Source organism: Varroa jacobsoni, unplaced genomic scaffold (genome assembly GCF_002532875.2).
Source record: "Varroa jacobsoni isolate VJ856 unplaced genomic scaffold, vjacob_1.0 scaffold_368, whole genome shotgun sequence".
In the NCBI taxonomy this organism is placed as follows: Eukaryota; Metazoa; Arthropoda; class Arachnida; order Mesostigmata; family Varroidae; genus Varroa; species Varroa jacobsoni.
The window spans coordinates 253,760-273,669 of NW_019213270.1; the positions used below are offsets into that span (position 1 = coordinate 253,760).

A 19,910-nucleotide genomic window follows, 5' to 3' on the forward strand; every position below is an offset into this window, starting at 1 on the left:
AAACCTGCGAAAAGCAGGCGTGCATTATGGAGTACCGAACGTAAAGTGCTGTATTTCATGTTATCTTTTTGGTCGGTCATTGCTTATCCGGTCTGTTGAGTCTGACAGGTAACAACTTTTATAAATGAAGAGACGCATACGACGCGTTATGCGATACTCACTTATGTTTTCAAAATAGCCGCGAGTCGACAGAATCCCTTCTCATCGTATATAAAAATTTTAAATTTACATTTAAAAAAATTATATATGCCTATTTTAGACGTAAATATACGAAATAACTCTTGTTTTGAACGATAATTTACATAGCATTTAACCATTGGAAGCAATCATATATAAGCCAGTGAATGAACTAATGGCACCAATACAGATATAAAGTTCTCTAAGCGTCCGCTAGCGATTGAATTTGGAAACTCGCACTCGACCTATTGATGGTTCCCATAGCCCATGTTAATGGTATCGAAGGCACGAACAAAACAACAGTATTTTCCTTTCTTCACTGTTTGCTTTTTGTGATTCTGTTAGCGTAACCTGACCCCTCCCCTCCCCAAAAAAACAGATTTGGATCTTTAAGAAGAACGAGCTTTTCCACTGTATCGAGGTCACTCAAATTAAGCTCTTCCGTTCTGTCCTATGGCTCGGCCGAGTACGATTTTCATATTTCAAAAATTATCGGTGTAGTAAAATGATTTCTTGTTACCAGGACAGATATCGAACCATCTAATAAATAAAACGACAGATTCAGTATGTATCCACAATAAATCCCTGATGCAACGAATTCCTACAGTCCCATATCGTGGGGTACTTTCTGAAATCCGAGAAAATATCTCCCTTTCTAAATATCCTAATCGACTTAAATTTCGTATAAGAAGCTCAGATCAGTATTCAAGATTCACCGGCAGAAACTGTGAGTAATATTCTATGTTGTATAAATATTATATATATATATATACATATATATATATATATATATATACTTATTGTGAAATGCTGCCTCCAATTGCACTGCTCGAAGTTTCGATTCTTCCGATCGTAATGAATTAACTAATTATTTTGATTAGAGGGATATTGCAGAAATATGAGGCACAGCTCTCTCCTGTCGTTCTGCTATAATTCGCCGTAACCAAAGTGGTCCTAACCAGGTCCATATTCAGGCATTAATCCACAGTCAGTCCAGCAGGTAACTGCCACAGCGACTTTCGAAACAAGGGCCGTAAGCACAGCAACAGTGTGGAGCATTTTGATGGCGAGGACTGTAGCGATATACACAACCATGGCGGCTCGAAATAGCGTTTGGTGACTATAGCCGAGGAACCAATCCGACACCGAAGCCACCATGCATGATATGCAAGAAACGACTGTAATCCACAAGTTTGTTCTTGTTGAATCATTCCAGAAGCATGTAAATACCGATTGGCCGCAATAAGATACGCTCCCATATCTTCTAGTTGGCGTAACGATTGATTCAGTTCTTGCTATTAAGAACGACCGTCTTAGATTGAAAATTACAAATGAAGTTACTTTCGTGACATTGGGGTTGTGACTCCTCGAAAATTCTTAGATAATTTATAATGGCCTATATAAAAGGTATATATAAAGTCGGACGAAATTGTGTATGGAGAGCAGTGTGTGGAAACGGCTATTTAACTATTTATCCGGTTCATTGTTTGTTCGGCCGTTGTTGTGAGACCGTCTAACGAAAATCTACTTCGGTAAACGGGCTTATTAATCTGTTTGACGGGAACTTCCACAAACACCACTCTCATGAGCGTAATGCATGCACTGTTCTTCCTTGTTCACGGTTTCTTTGCTTTGAAATGTTCGTCTTTATTTTTCGTTGGAGGTATGAACCCCAAACTCTGGTATTGAAACATCAGTCATTTTGTCTATACAGAGTATGGCCATGCATGAACTGATGAGATTAGATAGAACGTTCCACATGTTCGTGATAAGTACCACTAAATTCACCAATTCTTTATGGTTGACAAACAATCGTTAGGAGAATTACGAATAACTTCTAATTCCAGGATGGAAAGGGCGACGTAGCAACCTTAAGTAGAGGAGACAGTCTGCAAACAGAAAACGATCATGTTTATTGCTTTTACATGCTAAAGAAATATACGCATCGAGAGTTCTAAGTTAGATACATCGTTTTCAGCGCAATCCTTATTAGACCCTAAGCAAATCAATCCCGGTTTACCGCTTCGAGCCAAATTACACAGGCTTATCAGAATGAGTTGGATGTAAGCTGATAAATGTGAGAAAAGCAAATTGTCTTGGAATGGTTTTTGTGCAATGCAGAAAGTGTTCCTGCAAGCCAAAAAACTATAAACTCTGCTAACATATATTAACCTTTAAGAAAATAACAGAACCACGCTTTCAAGAAACTATACAGCTCGTGGCGCTGTTGGGGGTTTATAATTCAGAGTATTTTACGAACGATATCGAAAAATACAGTGAATAAGTAAGCAAAACATGTACACCTATTCGATTTTTACAATTTTCAAGTCGTTTAGAGCTGCAACAACCTTCTCTGCCATTTGCAACAATGTGACTCTCGACTCAACACCAAAGAATACAAATTAGATAAGGCTCTTTTTTTGAATCAGGTGTTCATTCATATTGCGGCGGCAATTTCTGACCATGAAGCTTCCTCGACTCACGACTTTTTCTGGCTGATGTCCCAGTAAAGAGTATCTTCTACTCTTACTGGAAGGCTTCACTTGAAAAATCATCGTTGTGTGCTGGAATTTAGAAGCAAAACCATTACGGACTATCTTATCTATCTTTATAGAATTAATCACGTGTAATCTTGTGCCATGTATTTACCACTCATGACCGTCAATTACGAACCCCAGAAACCTGAACAGACTTTCTCGCTTTTCGTTACGTGTATCCATTAAAAAAAGGAAAATAGCACATAATACTTACGTCTGATAAATTGATTTCTTTCCACACCAACACAGTCGTTGAAGCTTTTTTTTTCTGTAAACGAAGCACCGCTGATATAATACGCGTCGTAGAATGCTGGCTGCTGACGAGGCATAGGCCTTCAACTAAAGCCTAGGAAGTTCACAAAAAATTGGGTGACATCAGAGACTCTTATATCGTTCAACGTTACGATGGTTTACAATACCTAAATTGTAACAAGCTCATATCAACAATAAGTTTACAGAATATTTACTATATATTTAACATAGAAGTGCTGCAAATATTATGAGAATGTGGTCGTTTTTTTAACTCAGTGTTCATTTCTCTAAAGGTGTGTATACCATTGAACGTACAAATGAGCTCATTGGAACGGGTAGGAGCTAATAATGCTGATAAAGTACTTAAGGAAAATCCGTATTTGTTTAAATAGCTATCGATGTAACCATCAGATGCTTATTGCGCAGATTTCGCCTTGATTCTGTAAAAGGCAACGATGTATGGTGGCTTCTATAATTTGAAGGAGTTTTCAGGCAAGGCGAGAATTAAAGTACTTCACCCCACGCAGTACATCGGTAGAATGGTCGATTCGTAGACGCTGCAAATATCACGGCAGTTGTATCTCGAAATGTGTGGTTATGACCTATCGGTCCATATTAACTTATGAGAGGCTGAGAAGTATGCTTATGTTGAGAGTACAAGGACCGCTGTTTTTAACCCGATTAGAGCTATGCTGTACCGGCCTTCTTATTTCTTGTCGTCTTTCAATCTGTCCTTAACTGAGCGTAACCAGAGAAAGCCTTTGCATTCTTCTTCATAAATGTCTGGAATGAGATCCCCTGGGGCGTCGCCTAACTTGATCATTTTAACCGACGGTTCACGTGACGAGTGGACCTCTTTTTCAAAGGCGATCAGTTGCTGAAAAAATCCGTAATTTGGCCGTACAACGGAACGACGTTTGCGAACAAACATAAACGCGTCGTGAAGCGTCATGCCGTGATATTTAACCAGGTAAGCTAACACTATTGAACAACTGCGCGAAACACCGGCCAAGCAATGCACCGCAACCTTTCCTCCAGTCCGAATTTCCTCGTTGATGGAATCTGCTGCCGGATGGAAGTACTGCTTAATATCTTGGTTTGGCTCATCGGCAACCTCATAACGTTTGTATTTAACGCCCGGCACAATTTCATTAATTAAGTCATGTGTCACATTGATAACTAAGGTGATTCCATTTCTTTTCAAGTTATCCACGCTTAGACCACGGAGACCGCAAAGAAATAGGCTGTCCGTTATCTGTGACATGCTTGTAAAAACCCACATTGCCTGCTCAGTCAAACCTGCGGGTGATTTATCTTTAATTTGGGTCGAACAATGTCTGGAGCGTATCTTAGTAATCTCTTTTTTCGCTTGTCTTGCCCACTTGTCAATTCGTTTTCCCTTAGGTTTTTTCTCTGCTGCTTCGACTGTTCCGGTAGTCATATTCGTTTACCAAGCAACTATACATTTAGCTGCGTCGTTGGATATCCATAGTTGAAAAAAAATTTTGATACAATAGCCACCTAGTAACAAATACATACACTTCGTTGTTATCTGGGGGAGTAGAACTATTCGAGCAAGTAGTGACACAAAGTTTGAAGCATTGCTTAACGAGACGCAGATAACCGTCTATAGTTGGTCTTCCGAGCTGTAAACAGTAGTACGAAGCCCGCCATATAAATACGTTACCCAGCCATTAACCTGTTTATATGGCACGTCTGTTTATCGTTTTGTACTGCATTAATCTTCAATGGCTTGCCCTTTACCAAAACAAAACCACGATCCATTGTACTACCTCAGATTTTAATGAATGATTGATTATAGGCTGATGTTGAATTATGTACGTACAGTCGTACCCGTTCTATCTGCAGGCGCACTAGGCTTAAATTTAGAAGACATAATTTTCCTAAAACACTCGCTTGCTCAACGCAGGCAAACTATATATTTGTCTAACGCACGATCAATGTAAGGTATTGTATGTACTACCTCGGCATATTTATTAAATCATAACGAATAAAGAACATAAAATTTTACATAACATAATTATTGCAAATAGGTTAAACGTGGTAGTAATGGTGGCTTATGAGAAGAACCTTCTTTGTGAACTCTAATGGGCCTAAAAATGCACAAGCAGACAGCATTGGTACTATTACAAGAACTTTCAAGAACCGGATAAAATATTATGTTTGAAAGACGAAATCTCCGCCTTAACAATCAACGGAATTGTAACTGGAATCACTGGCTGATATCCAAAACCACAACGCTTTTGAAATATTTAGCCAGAAATGCTGTCACACCGTTATCAACTATTAGTGACAAAAGAAAAGACAGAAGAAGAAGAAAACGGTACGATATGGATTTATCACGGCCTTTAGTTCTCACGGCCAAAAGCACGCCCGAAAAGTTCCTGTTATGCAGTAAAGCATAAAGGATATACTCAAGACCCTGTAAAAAGTTCCAAGTATACATTTTATGTGGCTACACTTTTCGAGCAGAATATAACAACAAAATATAAAAGCTAGTAACGTTTCCCGCATCTATAATACAATGCAAAGGGCCCACAATATACATTTTTTTTAGTAGGAAAACCTTAGCAAATAAAAAACACCTTTTACTCAAAAAAATGTACATATACACAACACAATTATTTATGAGCCGTTCTGTATACGTGACTGATTAATTGATATCCTTTGTCAGCCATTATTCGTTTATGGATTAAAAACCGGGCATGACTTGATAGAATGGAGGGTATAATTTAGACAAAAAAGGTATCAGTCCTTTTACCATATAGGTCGAAACGTGTATATAGTTCAATAAAAATTCATTTAGCAGGTAAGTCCAATAGAGGCAGATCTAAGAAAACAAACTTTAAGAAGGTATGTTATTAACTCTTTAACCCTCTTAATAGATGATTTCCTCCCTTTGCGGTTAAGCCCCAGACCATTTGTAGCAAATAGTCGCAGGAGTAATTTTTTCAATGACCGGCGCGAAATACATCTAGAGCACCTAGTATATTGTACTAAAGTACATTGTCCGTAATAAGCGACATGAACACTACCCGCAACTTCAAATTGTTCCTTTGCCTTTTACTGGCGATACCATGCAAGGCTTGCTAATGGCAAGATAATTGAATAATCGTCTGTGATATACAGACTAAAGTCTGCAAATGCCCCGTGCAAACACGTGTCCAGCTATGAATCACAAGAACTATGATTACTACTCATGCTTTTTCCAACTGGCACATAATAGCTATATAGCCAGGAATAACCGTCAGTACCGAACGTAGCAAGACGGCCATAAAAATGTTTATATGCCCGTTGTAATAAGTGAATGTCCATTTTCTTCTGGAAAATGCAGTGTGTTTTTACGAAAACTAAATAGGCGGACTAAGGGCTGCCAGTTTTTTTGATATATTCACTACTTTTCGTTTTGTTTCTGAAATTTTTGTCCTGATTCTATTCGGCCAGTATTTAATAAGGCAATATGTCACTATGGATCAAACTAGCTAGTACGCTAGCTGTGACGTCCGGCATTCATGCAGTGTACGCGCCCGTCGTTTTTCAGTTCTATCTCGTTACATGGACGTCAGTTTAGATTAGTCAGGAAAGACGGAGACGGACGAACTTCTGGCTAATAATACCAGAACTTGCCTCTTGCGCTTCCCAGGTTTGGCGACGTTTCAACAGGACAGTTATCGTTAGTATAAAAACATGGCCATTCCCTGATTTTAGCGAACTGGAAACAGATAACTAACAAACCAGCAAAATGATTGCTGTAGGTTACCCTCGAGTGCTCTACTAATAACATTAGACCGCTTCAAAGATAGACCCGATCGATTTGTCTAACTTACCCATGAAGATAACTTCGAGTCACATATATTGCTATAGTTTAATAATGAGCCTTTAAAGTGGGTATTTTTCTCAAGCGTATGTTTAGAGTATCTGACTCACAAAGTTCTCTGATTTTTTTTCCCTCAATCCAAATGATCACCTCTCTTATGTATCATCTCAAAAACAATTCTGTAAGTTTTCGCTCACAGAAAAATTCGAATTTTTCCCGTCGCCAATGTCTTGTTCAGCTTTTCGTCCTCGCCGCCATCGTCGCCTCAACTCAAGCCGGTGTCATTGGCCACGGTAGCCTCGGACTCGGTTATGGTGGAATCGGACTTGGTCTTGCCCACGGTGGAATCGTTGCCGCTTCACCTGTTGTCACTGCCCCTGCCATTGCTTCTCCCGTCATTGCCACTTCGGCTGTGACTACCCGCGCTGATGCCTACACTCCTCTGGTTGCCAAGACCATCGCTCCCGTTGGGCTCGCTAGCGTCGGTGTTGCCGCTGCTCCTATAGGCCTCGGCATTGGACTCGGCCACAAATGGTAACAGTCTCCAATGATTATATATCGCCAAAGATCTGAAATAAATAACGATCACGTTTTATTAATTGAAAACGAACGCATGTCCCATTTATTGTGAAGTTTTTTTCATGCTTTAATATTATAAATCTCTGCCGAAATGGATTTCATCAGTACAATTCTATCATGTTTATTTTTACACAAATCAAGTCAATAAAAAAAAGTTAACACTTACCTGAAATAGGCAAGGGCTGTTGATTTGCATATTTAGAAACAATGACGGAAAAGCAGTCGCGATGAAAATAAAATTAATGTAAAAATGCTCTATATTTTTTTAATACTTTAGGTTCTATTTGTTATACGTAAATCATTATCTTATATTTATTCCCAAGACTTATCTTCAACTGTTTTATGCAACAAAATGCAACAAATGCATGGTCCGCTTTTACTCTTGTTGTTGTCACCGTTTTTTAGCTTGATTATATCTTTCGTGTATAAATACACCGAAGGGATCAAGGAAATTAGTGCATCTACATATAACGTTTTATAAACTGCACAAACCATTGACAACAGACATAAAGAATAAAAAAAATCTATTTGACTGTACTTAACCCTTGAGCATAAAAAAAAGCTGTATTCTGGTGTAGAAAACCCATTTGTACAGCTATGTGAGCCTATTTAACGCTCCATGATTATTAAACAGAGCGATTCTTAAAAATAGGATTAGGTAACTATTTGTCGAAATTCCAGCGTCTGGTAGTCACCAAACGTCAAAAGAAGTTTTTTAGTTCCATAAGTTTCCATTTCTAACCTCTAAACCCATTTCACACTAACAAAGTCCCAACGAAGCTTAGATATAGTATTTGGGAGTACATTTAACGGCAAAAAAGACTATAATTGTTTATTATTGTTTTGTTATCGCTTGCATACCCATTACGTATTGCATGTTGAAACCTAAAGTGACCTAAAGACGGTCAATGTCTTCAACAAAATTTCAGCATCAAAATTTTTGGGTATTTGATCGGATTGATCGAAATCATCACTTTGTATCATGCCAGACCCGGTGGATTAGGGTCAAAATATCGCAACGGCATTTCTGAAAACATCAAAATGAACAAAATGTTAATTTTTACCCATTTTTCATATATTAGTTCATTTTTTTGTTTCAAGTTTTTTTATGCAGAAGAGACTTCTATCAACAGCATGAACTTAATGTCACTTAAAAATTGCTAGGATATAACAGACCAAGTTCAATTACATATTACGCTAGAGATTTAATATGGTTTCAGACGGTACGACTTGAATATAGCTTCAACCATGCATGACGACCATGCACTATGTTTGTTTAGATGTTCTTTCTTTTAAGTTAGATATAGATTTTTTTTTTGTTTGTATAATGTACTTTGCAAAAATATTCATAAATCCTTCCTAAGTAACTAACCAATGAAAATGAACACTCCATTATTTTTTTAAGAAGTTAATTTATTTTCAGTACCCTTTAAAACGCTCCTAGTATCAATTTATTAATTAACAAGTATTCTTAGATGTCATGCTATACACGGAACTTCACATATACCCACGTAGCACTTCTTATGCTTATAACCGCCACCACTATCGATTTTTCTGATTTCGCAAAAAATCTAGCAGGAAATCATTGCGGTGACCCAACGGCAAACTGTAATCAATAAATCGGCGATAGAAATTATAGAGGTAAAGCAGATCTTTTTGTTTGTCTTTATAATTGCACATATAAGCGTATCCGCTGTTCTAGCTCGCAAAAACTAATTAAATACATGCAGTTCCTCTCGTAAAATCGATGCAGTATTAAATATAAATCACCTACAATTGATAAGAAGTAACTGAACACGTAGTCAGCGGAGCAGTGTATTTAAAATTATGCTTTGTTTTCAAATATGCTTATATTATACAATTAGCCTATAAATGAATACGCAAAGTCTAATTAATAGAACTATATACTTTGAACACAGATCATGAGACATGAAAGTACAATAAATAGTAAGCGGCTGGCGAACAGCAGCTAAGATCTTTTCGTTTTCAACGAAACTTAGTCGAGAAACAACTAAAATAACTTCAATCCTGACCGCGTCGTTGTATACAATATGTAAGTACCATATTCATTGATTTAGCCTAAACAGTGAAGCAGGACAGGAACTGTTTAGATCTAGAAACTAACATCAAACGCGTTAGTCGGAGAAGAACGGGTCGTCTTTTGCCTTCTGCGCTTCGACTGTGTCGAGGGCCGCCTTTGCATCTTCGATGTCTTTTCGGATTGCTGCGATTAACTCGTCGACAGAGTTGTAGTCCTTCTCGCCTCTTAAGTACCCTAAGAAAACAACTTTGAGCGTCGCCCCATAAAAATTTTTAGGAAACTCGTGAATGAGGTGCACCTCGACAGAGAGAGATTCGTTCCTGAAAAATGGACACGTTCCAACGGAAGCAGCCATTTTGAACAGCTGACCCGTACCTTCAACGGTAGACGATCCTGGCATTAATTTTGCCCACCCGTAATAAATGCCATATTTGAAGTCTTTAGGTAGATCTCGAGCTACAGAAATTTCATCAATGTTTGCCGTTGGGCATCCGAGACCACTAGCGCCTCTTCCACGTCCATGGATTACAGTCCCAGTTAGATATACGGGTTTCATTGCTGGGTTAGCACTTGATCTTGTTGAGTTGGCGCTGGATAAATGTTTAACTGCTATACAGGATGTCAAAAAATTATAAGAGTAACGAGCAATTGCCGTTCTGACAGTTAATGATAGTGGTAATATTATTCCAGGTCGATGGTCATGCAAAACGCGGCAAACTCTTAGAACTGAAACAGACAGTGAAAACTATTAGCTTCACAGCGGTATAATAATGATGTGTCACTGACACAAAGCGCAATCTTGTGTACTACTGATTAAGTCAACAAAGATAAGTCTTGAGTTTGAGATGTAATATGGAGGGCGAATTCCCAAATGAATCGCACGGCGCTGTTTTCAAGACACAATAATACGAATACAAGCATCGCAGAAACGTAACATAATTTATTATAGGTCTATAGCATTATTATAGCTGCCACTGATGAAGGCTGACCTGTGTTAAGGAAAACGGCTATATTACAAAACGATTTTATCGCTTTTGTAACATAGCCGCAGTGATTTTGCTTAACACACGTAACTTTTGAGTCCACAAGAAATATGATTGTTTGCAACGTAGTTTGCATAGATTTCGATGCTTTCAATGCCCTATGAGGATGAAGGAAAACAACATAATTGCACGTATGAATTAGCCATTACGTACACCCATCAGTCAATGAAGCGCGCACTCTATTTAGTTGTATGGTAATTGGTTCTCGTAAGAATAAGATCTTCACACGTATTTTGACTACTATTCGGATCGCTGTTATTGTTTTGGTAATTGTTTGCGAACCATGTACTCTGTTATCATTCGCTCATCTGTAAAGTTCGTTATGTTATACCTACCGAAAGTAAACATTATAACGACACAGCGCTCGCAGGAAGTCGCAGTTTACCACTACCTTTCTCCGTGAGCACTCTTCTACGTGACCGCTGAATTGAGACACAGACACACGGTTATGATTTCACATGTAAACAAATAATACCGCCACTGCGGTCTGTCTGCTCGGCCAGACGGAAGAGGGCAAGTAAGGAGGCCACCAAAGCTCGAACTGGCAGGGAAGCGTCCCGATGTGTAAAACGAATGCTCAGAGTTAGCAACGGACCGTGCAAATGTAGAAAGTAATTGTTTCCTTCAGAATTATAATTCATTGTTATGCCGAAGACCTTCAGATTTAGCAAGATAAAACTTAGTCATACTATCTCACAATTGTCGGGTGTATTGAACAGTGTTGACATGTGAAATGCAGCCGCCTGTTGAAATTAAACTTCTGTTTGTTGATCTGCAAAAAGCACTGAGCAGCGCGTAGTCTGAATCTAAAAAGAAAGTGGCTTTCAGCTACTCGACTATCACTCGCAACTGAATTGATGCCGGATATGAATTGAAAATTGCCAGACCTCCTCGGTGGAACGAGAGGACATGTGAGAACCTATATCGAGACGATAGGCCAACTAAGCGTGACATAGGCTTGCCCTGACGCTAACAGAACTTCGAGTTTTCGCGCGCTAGTTTGAAGTTACATACGATTAGTATGTGGATACGTATTTCTCAGAAGATTAGGCTAGAGCGAAGTTGACGGCGAAAAGTGTCGAAAATCATGTTTAGAAGTCAAATAATAGTAAATATTGATTATAAAAGCGGCTAAGGAAGCCGACTTATAAGATGGGCTATCTAACGCGATAACGTGTGATAACTGTTGAGGGAGTTACAAGTAAAGCACAATGGAGAACATATGAAAGGCAGAAAGACGCTTACAATAAAGCACATTAGTATAATGAAAGCTAACGTTGCATACATACGTGTCTGTTGACAAAGTGGTAAATAAGAGAAACGTGTGGTTGCGAAGTTTTTGAATACGGTGATTATCTTCGAGCTTATGATATATACAAATGCTAAAAAAAAAAAAATTAACTGTAGTTAATTCATTCAAGGATTCATTTTCTAATCGCTGAAATGATTTCTATAATAGAATTATCTCTATGTAAACTGACTTTCGGAACTTGCAACTGATTTGTTCCTTCTGCTGAATATATGAATGGCTTCAATTCCAAACCAGCAATGTTATCTAGACGAGGACGTATAACTTATTCTATATTTGGTTATATAGCGTTGTACAGAACGAATCGCCTCTATCTAAAATGTTATCGCTGAAATGAGAGCAATAATCCTACAGTTAGGTAGATAACTTTTTACTTGAAGATTTTCCTTATGTGGGCCAGTTTTTGCAAAGACTTGTAGGGATAATTTGTGACTCTTCTCAGTAAGTCGTGCAGCCGTTTGCGATGAGACGCGACCTTCTATTATCGCTCATTTTAGTTGCGATCGTTCCCATAAGAGTCGGGGCATCGAAATCGGCGACTTCAAAAAATGATGACGATATTTGGTGCCAAAATCCACACGGCAAAAATGTGGAGTGGTAAGTAGTAGGTAAGTGGAGTAACATATATATACATATATATGTAATTAATAAACGTATGCTATGAAGCAGGTAAATTCGTATTACTTTTGCAAAGTAAATCACATGCTCGTCTGTTTTCAGGTTTATCATGTACAAGGCTCCGAAGACGGCTAGCACAAACAGAAGTATGCAGCGCTACGAACTTCGTGGGTCAGAATACGGATATTTTGACTCGGAAAATCCCGCCGATTCGCAGGTTGATTCAAGCAAAGCAACACTTTTTTTTAACAACTTAATATATGATTGATTTTAACCGAATATGCAAATAATGGACACTTAATGAAAAAATGCTGTGGTATTATAAAAGGCTAATTAGATTAGTCTACTGACAAAAATGCGCATTCGCAGGCATTTTTAGATGGAGGAAATAACATCTATTTGGATCGAAATAATTCGCTGGCTAACACGCTCAGAAGGATTTTCAGACAAAATTCTAGCGACAATGCGGTACGTACACATTTGCGAAATGGACACCGTCGACTCAAAGATATACATGTCAATTGGGGTTTATAACGACATTCATTGAAATTTGTAGGTAATGAAACATATACATTTATTCTGCATTAAACAGTTCCACTACTACCAGAATGCAATTATAAAACGTATAATATATTTGCATGTCCTATTGTCCTAGTAAAATGCGTCACTATCTCATTAATCCATAGTAACGTAACTCAACCTGTACGTAAGTTAGTACAGAAATTACAATAATTCGTAAATCACTCTCACTGGGAATCGACTCTAAGAAATCAAGGTCTAGTAGCCCAACTTTGTAATCCTATTAAGCCAATATAAGCATGACATTACAAAGTGTTGTTTATCATTTGTTACTACAGGAATTAGTGTACATTGTGTACAACGATCAGCCCCCTCCAGGTATGAGTAACTCAACTTCAAACGGTCATACCAAAGGAGTTGTTATTTTTGGAGCACGTACTGGACTCTGGATCGTTCATAGCGTTCCCCGATTTCCTGATAAACTCTTCACTGGAAAGTTTGTATACATTTGTTTGTATACATACATTATTTCAAATATCACATTCGTTTTTGTTAATGTACATAGTAGTACATGATCTGTGCGCATACAAATGTAAAGACACGTAAGGGACCAGTTTGTATTTAAAATATATAGCTAACATATTTTGACCGTTAAAGTAAAAATGCTGGGATAAAATGTTTGACGGAATATTCCAGGAGCCTCTCTTAGAATAATTAATATATTAAATTAAAGAATGATTAATGCCCTGTGAAGTTTTCCAGTGATTAGTTCTGCTTTGTTCGTTTTATATTTTTTCAGGTATTCATTTCCAAATAGTGCTCGTGAAAATGGCCAGACCATTATCTGTACTACATTTAACATCGATAAGTTAAACACAATTGGTAAGACATGTGTCACTATGGCCTCTTTCAAAGTACTTTATTTATATTATTATTAATCTAGGCCTATTTACTTTTTCACTGTACGGATAACTTTGCCTTTAGTTCCAGCTTTACAGCTGTCTATAAACTCTGTTCACTGTCATATATTTTTACATTAGAGCTAGTTACTCAGCTGTACGACACTCTACCCTTCGATTGTTGCATGGTTACATAGAGTAACTGAATGGTATTCTCTAACGACGTACACGCAACCCGTCAACCGTTAGCATTATGCCCATTTGTGTATCTGCGTTCAGGAGAACTTCTGGACTCACCAAGTGCACTTGCCTTTATTAATAAGGGGTAAAAACAGTTTGGGTACCTTTACGAAATATTTAACCGTTGCTAAGGGTAGTCACTCGCGCATAAGCCGTAGCATAGAGTGGTAGGATACCAAAAGCGATAAATAATAACCAAGCCTTCTACATAGTTATTTCGATTTGAATCGGTTGCAATGCACTTTGCTTCCACTTGCAACAAAAACTCGTCCCAGATTTAACATTTACTCCCCCTGATGATTAAGCGTTTCATACCAGGCCCCCTGCTGTACAGTAATCATTTACTAAACTGCGGTTTGTTTCAAACAATGTCAATTGCACATTCAGTTTTTAGATTATAAAACGCTTTCGCCATACAGTTTCTAATAGCCTACGTCGTAGTTTAATTGATGAGACATACTTTCTTACGTATTAACTTGTAGAACATAGCCTTGTTGAAAAGTTGCTTAGTTTAGGTTTACGCTTAGTAATACTATACCCACTTAGGATTTTAAAATACAAGCTCTGCTTTTGTATAGCTTTGTCTAATAAGCATTATATGCCTAATTGTTATGATTATCTTATACAAATAAAACTGACATAAAAGGGTCGTTTCTGAAACAGCTACTCATGTCATCCCCAACTACTCAGTAGATCATTTACACGAAACAGTTTAAGATAATATGTTTACCATTCGCTATGAATATATTTAGCTGCGCATCTTCGTAAGCAGAATCCCACTATGTATGCAGCCAGTGCTCCGGCCGCGCTTCGTTCTAAGTACAAGGAGCTCGATTTGCTTTTTAACAAGACTTTCAACCCTGAAGAGCCCTTTGTCGCCATAGACGTATTGCAAGCTATCAATGGCACTGCCTTCACAGCTTTCGCAAAAAATGGACGTCTTAATAAAGGTGAGATGTTGAAATTTGTAAATAATGATTGTATAAGCTGTAGGAAACTCAAGTGATTCAGATGACTTAAATGGCTCACCTGACGCTGGCCTTAATTATAGTCTGTTTTAAATTGTACCAAAAAAAATTTGGCGGTATATACTGTGTCTAAACGCATGTAAAATCAGATCTAAAAAGCGCTGCATGTAATCAGCATCCGGGCTCTTATTACTTGGATATATAATGCTTAGCGTAAACCGTTAATTTTTTATAATATAGCTAATCGTTTAATTCACCTTTCTAATGCAAGTTTACTGAGTCTTTCCCCACGACACGTTTTTGCTGTTTGGTTTGATCAAGACAGATATTTACTCGGGGGTACTGGCACCAACCCTGGAAACAAACCTCTTTGTAGAATCGTGGCAAAATGGAAACGGAGGTAAGCTTTTCCCAGATCTTTTAGATAAATACAAGGTGGTCGACGTCAAGGAGATTGCCCTCAGAGTAGGTCAGAAGGTTATGCGCTGGAACAGTCACGAAGACCATTCAAAGTGGGCAATCGGTAATGAGACAGACTGGGTTTGCATCGGATCCATCAATCGCATGGTGAGCCAGCTTTTGTAGTGATTGTACACGTCATTGAAAGTTTTTCTCCAACTGACAGCTTCATGCTAACAGCAATAACAAACGGCCTTGTAGAATAAAATATATGCTAAGTAACATTATTGTATAGATAGCAGCGGCCAACTTTCCAGTGAAATGCCACAGTGTGGACATCTAGTCGCTTCGCGGTTTCTTTTACTATACCTCTTATCAAAAATATTGGTTAGACTGGTTTTCGTTGCTAATATAATCATCTTTCTACCTTGATCTATACATCTAGAAATCTCAATTTAAACGCGGTGGTGAGACGTTATGTTTGCAACACAGCGTTGTTCATGGGCTGTTCGCAAAGGCGATGGTGAAGCACGCGTCTTATAGCATCGACAAAATAAGAACTTGCGGACGAGTTCTCTGAGTGTCTGCTCCACAATGAAGCTGATGCCAACTCAAAGAAGTCAGATGAGCCAAGTGGGTTGATTTCGCCGTCGAGTAGTCGAAAACAACAAGAGAGCTCCATCAAACTGTGGGGGAAGCAAAAGAAAAAGCTTCTAACGGAAATAGAGGGAACTCTAGCAGTGCTTGTATAACTGATAAACCCGGCAGGCATCGGTTCCACAGCAGATTTTTGTGCTGTTACAATCTACTTAACCCATGGACGACCGTTTAGCTTCACAAAAACTCTGAGTTCTATGTATAGTACGGACGCTGACTCGTCTATTTTCACAATAGGTGCATTGCCAAATATTCTCAAATTGCGCAGCGAATGTTTAAGTAGTCGTATTAAGATAATGTGCGGTATATTTGAATACCTGTTAAAAGTGGCGATTAATATCTTTGAAATAAAAGAAACCATTGTTCTTCAAATGAAGCTCGAACCAGCCATTTCTTAAATACAAAATCTTGTTAGCGACTGGGAATGACTAGTAAAAAGCATATGTTTCACTTTAAAAGACTTAAGTGTAAAAACATTTAATTATACCAAGAAGGAAAAGTAAAGGTAAATAAAGTGACTACACCTAAAAGCAGATTTGGAATCTGCTGGTAAAACATCACATGATGGTTATAAGAATACTACTTTAAAACTTGTCCAGTTAAATGTTTTTTTATGAACTACGGGATTGAAAATACTTGATTTCATTAATGAATCCATTTAAACCGGCAGAACGATAGTATCGTTGGCTGTCTCTGTCAATGTTCATGAAAAAAAACTTCGAAGTGTGTTCAATTCGATCATTTAATAAAATGACATTTATCGTAAACTTAGTTTCCGTTCCTAACAATAACTGTGAATAAAGATTAACTAAAATATATGTATTTTACTCAGCTAAGGTTTTTTAAAGGCAAAGATTTATTTAATTGGAGTAATCTTTTTAACAAATGGGGCCTCCCAAATAATGAACACTCATGCATTGTTTGTTATGTTACATAACATAACAGGATCCTTTGAAAAACAAGTGTCAAAGGCCGTTTTTGGTGACTTTTGTTTTTTTCAATGAATTTAACAAAAATCTAGAATACGGTGTTACGCGAAGCAGCACCGGTGTTGTTACACGCATAGCCAGTCGATAGATGTCAATTTATCGAGTGCATTTTGTGTCCATAAATCGGTGCCAAATTTTGTACTTCTTGCATTTTACTCAATAATTCTGCTCCATTTTAAGGTCCTCGTGCTAACCATTTAGAGCGACTTTTTTGAAATAACTTTTCAAAGTGTTATGTTCGATGACAAACTCTTGTGGGCCATAACCTCTCAAGAATAGCGTCGTGTCCTAGTAGAACTATCGTTGCCATATGTTTTCAAAGGGCAGTTTCCATTAGTGGAACAACTGAATTGCGAACTTGGGCGCTTTTACTTTTTGCGAACACCACGATCATACCTAAAGAACAATGAAGACCTTGCCTTTAACCATAGAATTGATCTAACAGTGCAAGGACAAGGTTGTTGGAAATAAACAATATTCATATCTGGAGACGTAACCATTCGTGTTCCCCATTATAGTGCGTAGAAGGTACTTCCCTAAAACGTTCGCACAAGCTAAGGCAAATTGAAACCCGAACGGTCTGGCCAAGCAATCTGGGTAGCAAATAAAATCGTAACACGTTTTCCCATGTCATCGAATATAACCATAAGAATTATTCTCAGATTATGGACATAATAATTTATTTAACACCATTTAAATAAATTTCGTGTTCGTTTACCATCCTTGCACTCCGACGAGACTAAGGCCGAGTTTAACGTTTCCATAGGCGGTCATAGGCCCGGCAGCAAAAGCTGGGGCGGTAACAACTTTAGCAACCTTGACGGGGGCGAGGGCCTTACCAATGAGAAGAGGGTGTGAGTCAGCACGGGTGGTCACTGCCAAGGTGACAATGAGGGAGGCGGCGACGGCGACCAACTCAGCAAAAGCCTAGCAGCCACAACACCGGGAGTTGCAGCGATGATGCCACTGTGCACAATACCGTCGCGTCTGAGACCAGCTCCTGTTGAAGACCGAGAATACCGTATCTGGCAAGACCAGACAGGGTCGATACGATAAGGAAGTCAATAGTAAACAGCGGCAACAGCATCAAAGAAAGAATTTTATTAAATATATTGTGATTATCAACGGATGTGCTTCTGGCGTTTAGGACAAGTTAAAGCTTATCGTATTCGATTCTGCGTATATTGTTTGCCATGAACACGATGGCTGTTTCAACAGCTGTTTGCTATCTGACGTCCCTACAAGTTCACACTGGTAGGATTCATATTGGACTAAACGTTGACTCGTTTTTAATGTTTTGCAGGTTTTATTTCCTCAAAGTACAAAAAAACGTAAGTGAAGTTTAGAACAAGATGGTAAAATGATAGGAGGTTGCTAGCCAAATTAAGCCCATTAGAGTGAATCAGCTGATTAAGTCGAATAACCGAGTGAAAAGAAGCTTAAAATACCAGTCCAATGACTGCTTGAGTAAAACAAGCCATTTACTATTTACAAATATGTGGACGTAGACTAAGTGAAGATGCTCACCATCCAGCTCAAGATCCAAAATGATAACAAAAAATAATAGTAGTAATAATAAAAGCACCAAAGAACAGTCTTAGAGAAGTGATATTAATTATACACTGTAATTATGAATTAATTTTATAACCAGCCTTTCCCAGTTAGCTATCATGTTTTTATGATTCATTGAAAAGCTCAGAGCATCACCTTTACACGAAATACCTCGCTTATCGATTGGTATTCCATTAAAAGCCAATAAAAGGCATACGTCACTTTATCTAGTATTTCTTTTAAAATTGTTCGAACATTGGCCGCAGACGAATTGTGCCACTAGACGATGTAATCAGCTCATAACTCGAATGTCGAGTGCTTTGAAACAATCTAATGGTCAGCGCGGCTTCTAAGATGTTGTGTGCACTATTAGTACCAAAGAGGGCAAAAACAATTTTGCACCCATTTACGCCGTCAGTATGTAATAATCTGCTTTTGTAAAAGGTGCACAAAGAGTCCTTTCTGATAAATGTACGCTGAGGTCAATAGTGGTTTAGTAGCTCGATCATAATGAATATCTCATGTATCCTAACTGCATTCGATTATTCGTTTTAGATGAGTTAGATCTATAGGCACTTTGATATAACATACTTTGATTAAGCTGTTTATCTCTGGCTTTTACATTACCGAAAATTGCCACTATTTCATAGTATATGTATGTTAAAAAAAAGTGAATGGAGAGATAGACATACCTCAGCATCTGGTGGGTCAGATTACTTAGGTTTCTTGCGAGTGTAGAGTAACTATTTGCCATGATAGGAATATGAGATGAGTACAATATGAATACAATACAATGTTACAATACGGACGTGTCGGTTCGCGAGTGTCAGCCATTTTATTGCAGTCCGAAACAACTAATGAAAAAGGTATATGCTGCTCACTTTTAGCGACATGTGGTGTTTGTTTTATGTGTATGTTACTTAAGCTGAGTGATTGTTATTGTGTATTTTTCAAAAAAAAAAAATTTTTTGACGAGCTTAAAACTTCTTATGTACATATATATATATATATATACATAAACTTATGATTGCATCGCGACAAAGGAACTATGGCGTCTAACGTTAAAATCTAAAACCTCGTTTATATGATTTCGTTTAGACGATATAAATGTATCAGATAAATTATTGGCCACATTTCAATATTTATAGAAAACCCAGTACTTATACGAAGTGTACTAACAAACACACACACACACACAGAATGATATCGAAGGCGGGGTGGGCAAAGCAACAGAAAAGCTCTACTGTTCACACCTATAGAAATGTTTATAACTTGTGTGGCTTTGATATTTGCC

General features: G+C 38.0%; 3 protein-coding genes, 1 long non-coding RNA gene and 1 other non-coding gene across 17 annotated transcripts; 2 read left to right on the forward strand and 3 right to left on the reverse strand.

Moving 5' to 3' along the window:
* Window positions 1–2,070: 2,070 nt before the first annotated feature.
* LOC111259796 (uncharacterized) lies at window positions 2,071–7,133 on the reverse strand. Its single transcript, XR_002679855.2, has 3 exons — window positions 7,002–7,133; window positions 2,929–3,060; window positions 2,071–2,741 (listed from the first exon to the last, which is right to left on the reverse strand). It is a non-coding gene; the product is annotated as an uncharacterized LOC111259796 (transcript).
* On the forward strand, window positions 6,643–7,414 carry LOC111259797 (uncharacterized). The gene is made up of 2 exons (XM_022832040.2): window positions 6,643–6,738; window positions 7,043–7,414. Exons 1-2 carry the CDS (start codon window positions 6,730–6,732, stop codon window positions 7,340–7,342), a joined length of 309 nt encoding a protein of 102 aa, XP_022687775.1. The 5' UTR covers window positions 6,643–6,729; the 3' UTR covers window positions 7,343–7,414.
* A 1,361-nt stretch (window positions 7,415–8,775) lies between these two features.
* On the reverse strand, window positions 8,776–10,920 carry Rfk (Riboflavin kinase). Of its 3 annotated transcripts, XM_086968025.1 has the most exons (3): window positions 10,803–10,909; window positions 10,414–10,565; window positions 8,776–10,150 (listed from the first exon to the last, which is right to left on the reverse strand). In XM_086968025.1, the coding sequence occupies exons 2-3, from the start codon at window positions 10,541–10,543 to the stop codon at window positions 9,519–9,521; spliced, it is 762 nt and encodes a 253-aa protein (XP_086824151.1). In that variant the 5' UTR covers window positions 10,544–10,565; window positions 10,803–10,909; the 3' UTR covers window positions 8,776–9,518. The 3 variants fall into 3 exon arrangements, with proteins under 3 accessions (XP_086824151.1, XP_022687770.1, XP_022687771.1); XM_022832035.2 differs by lacking the exon at window positions 10,414–10,565 and having other exon boundaries at window positions 10,803–10,920; XM_022832036.2 differs by lacking the exons at window positions 10,414–10,565; window positions 10,803–10,909 and adding an exon at window positions 10,621–10,780.
* Window positions 10,921–10,976: 56 nt separating this feature from the next.
* LOC111259793 (deoxyribonuclease-2-alpha) lies at window positions 10,977–16,452 on the forward strand. Of its 10 annotated transcripts, XM_022832024.2 has the most exons (10): window positions 10,977–11,078; window positions 11,296–11,815; window positions 12,196–12,373; window positions 12,497–12,611; window positions 12,764–12,862; window positions 13,252–13,409; window positions 13,713–13,795; window positions 14,805–15,002; window positions 15,346–15,587; window positions 15,865–16,452. In XM_022832024.2, exons 3-10 carry the CDS (start codon window positions 12,240–12,242, stop codon window positions 15,997–15,999), a joined length of 1,164 nt encoding a protein of 387 aa, XP_022687759.1. In that variant the 5' UTR covers window positions 10,977–11,078; window positions 11,296–11,815; window positions 12,196–12,239; the 3' UTR covers window positions 16,000–16,452. The 10 variants fall into 10 exon arrangements, with proteins under 10 accessions (XP_022687759.1, XP_022687763.1, XP_022687766.1 ...); XM_022832028.2 differs by lacking the exon at window positions 11,296–11,815 and having other exon boundaries at window positions 10,981–11,078; window positions 12,219–12,373; XM_022832031.2 differs by lacking the exon at window positions 11,296–11,815 and having other exon boundaries at window positions 10,983–11,078; window positions 12,274–12,373.
* Window positions 16,129–19,904, reverse strand: LOC111259798 (uncharacterized). 2 transcript variants are annotated; one of them, XR_002679858.1, is made up of 2 exons: window positions 18,788–19,904; window positions 16,129–18,090 (listed from the first exon to the last, which is right to left on the reverse strand). It is a non-coding gene; the product is annotated as an uncharacterized LOC111259798 (long non-coding RNA). The 2 variants fall into 2 exon arrangements; XR_002679857.1 differs by having other exon boundaries at window positions 18,773–19,904.
* Window positions 19,905–19,910: the final 6 nt, after the last annotated feature.

Bases quoted from the DNA above. Each gene is read 5' to 3' on its own strand.
- Rfk (XM_086968025.1), bottom strand. From the start codon at position 10,543: ATGCAAACTACGTTGCAAACAATCATATTTCTTGTGGACTCAAAAGTT. The intron at 10,151-10,413 runs GTCAGCCTTCAT...TGTCTGTTTCAG, and splicing joins AGCCGTTTTCCTTAACACAG to TTCTAAGAGTTTGCCGCGTT.
- LOC111259793 (XM_022832024.2), top strand. From the start codon at position 12,240: ATGAGACGCGACCTTCTATTATCGCTCATTTTAGTTGCGATCGTTCCC. The intron at 12,374-12,496 runs GTAAGTAGTAGG...GTCTGTTTTCAG, and splicing joins CACGGCAAAAATGTGGAGTG to GTTTATCATGTACAAGGCTC. The intron at 15,003-15,345 runs GTGAGATGTTGA...TGATCAAGACAG, and splicing joins AAATGGACGTCTTAATAAAG to ATATTTACTCGGGGGTACTG.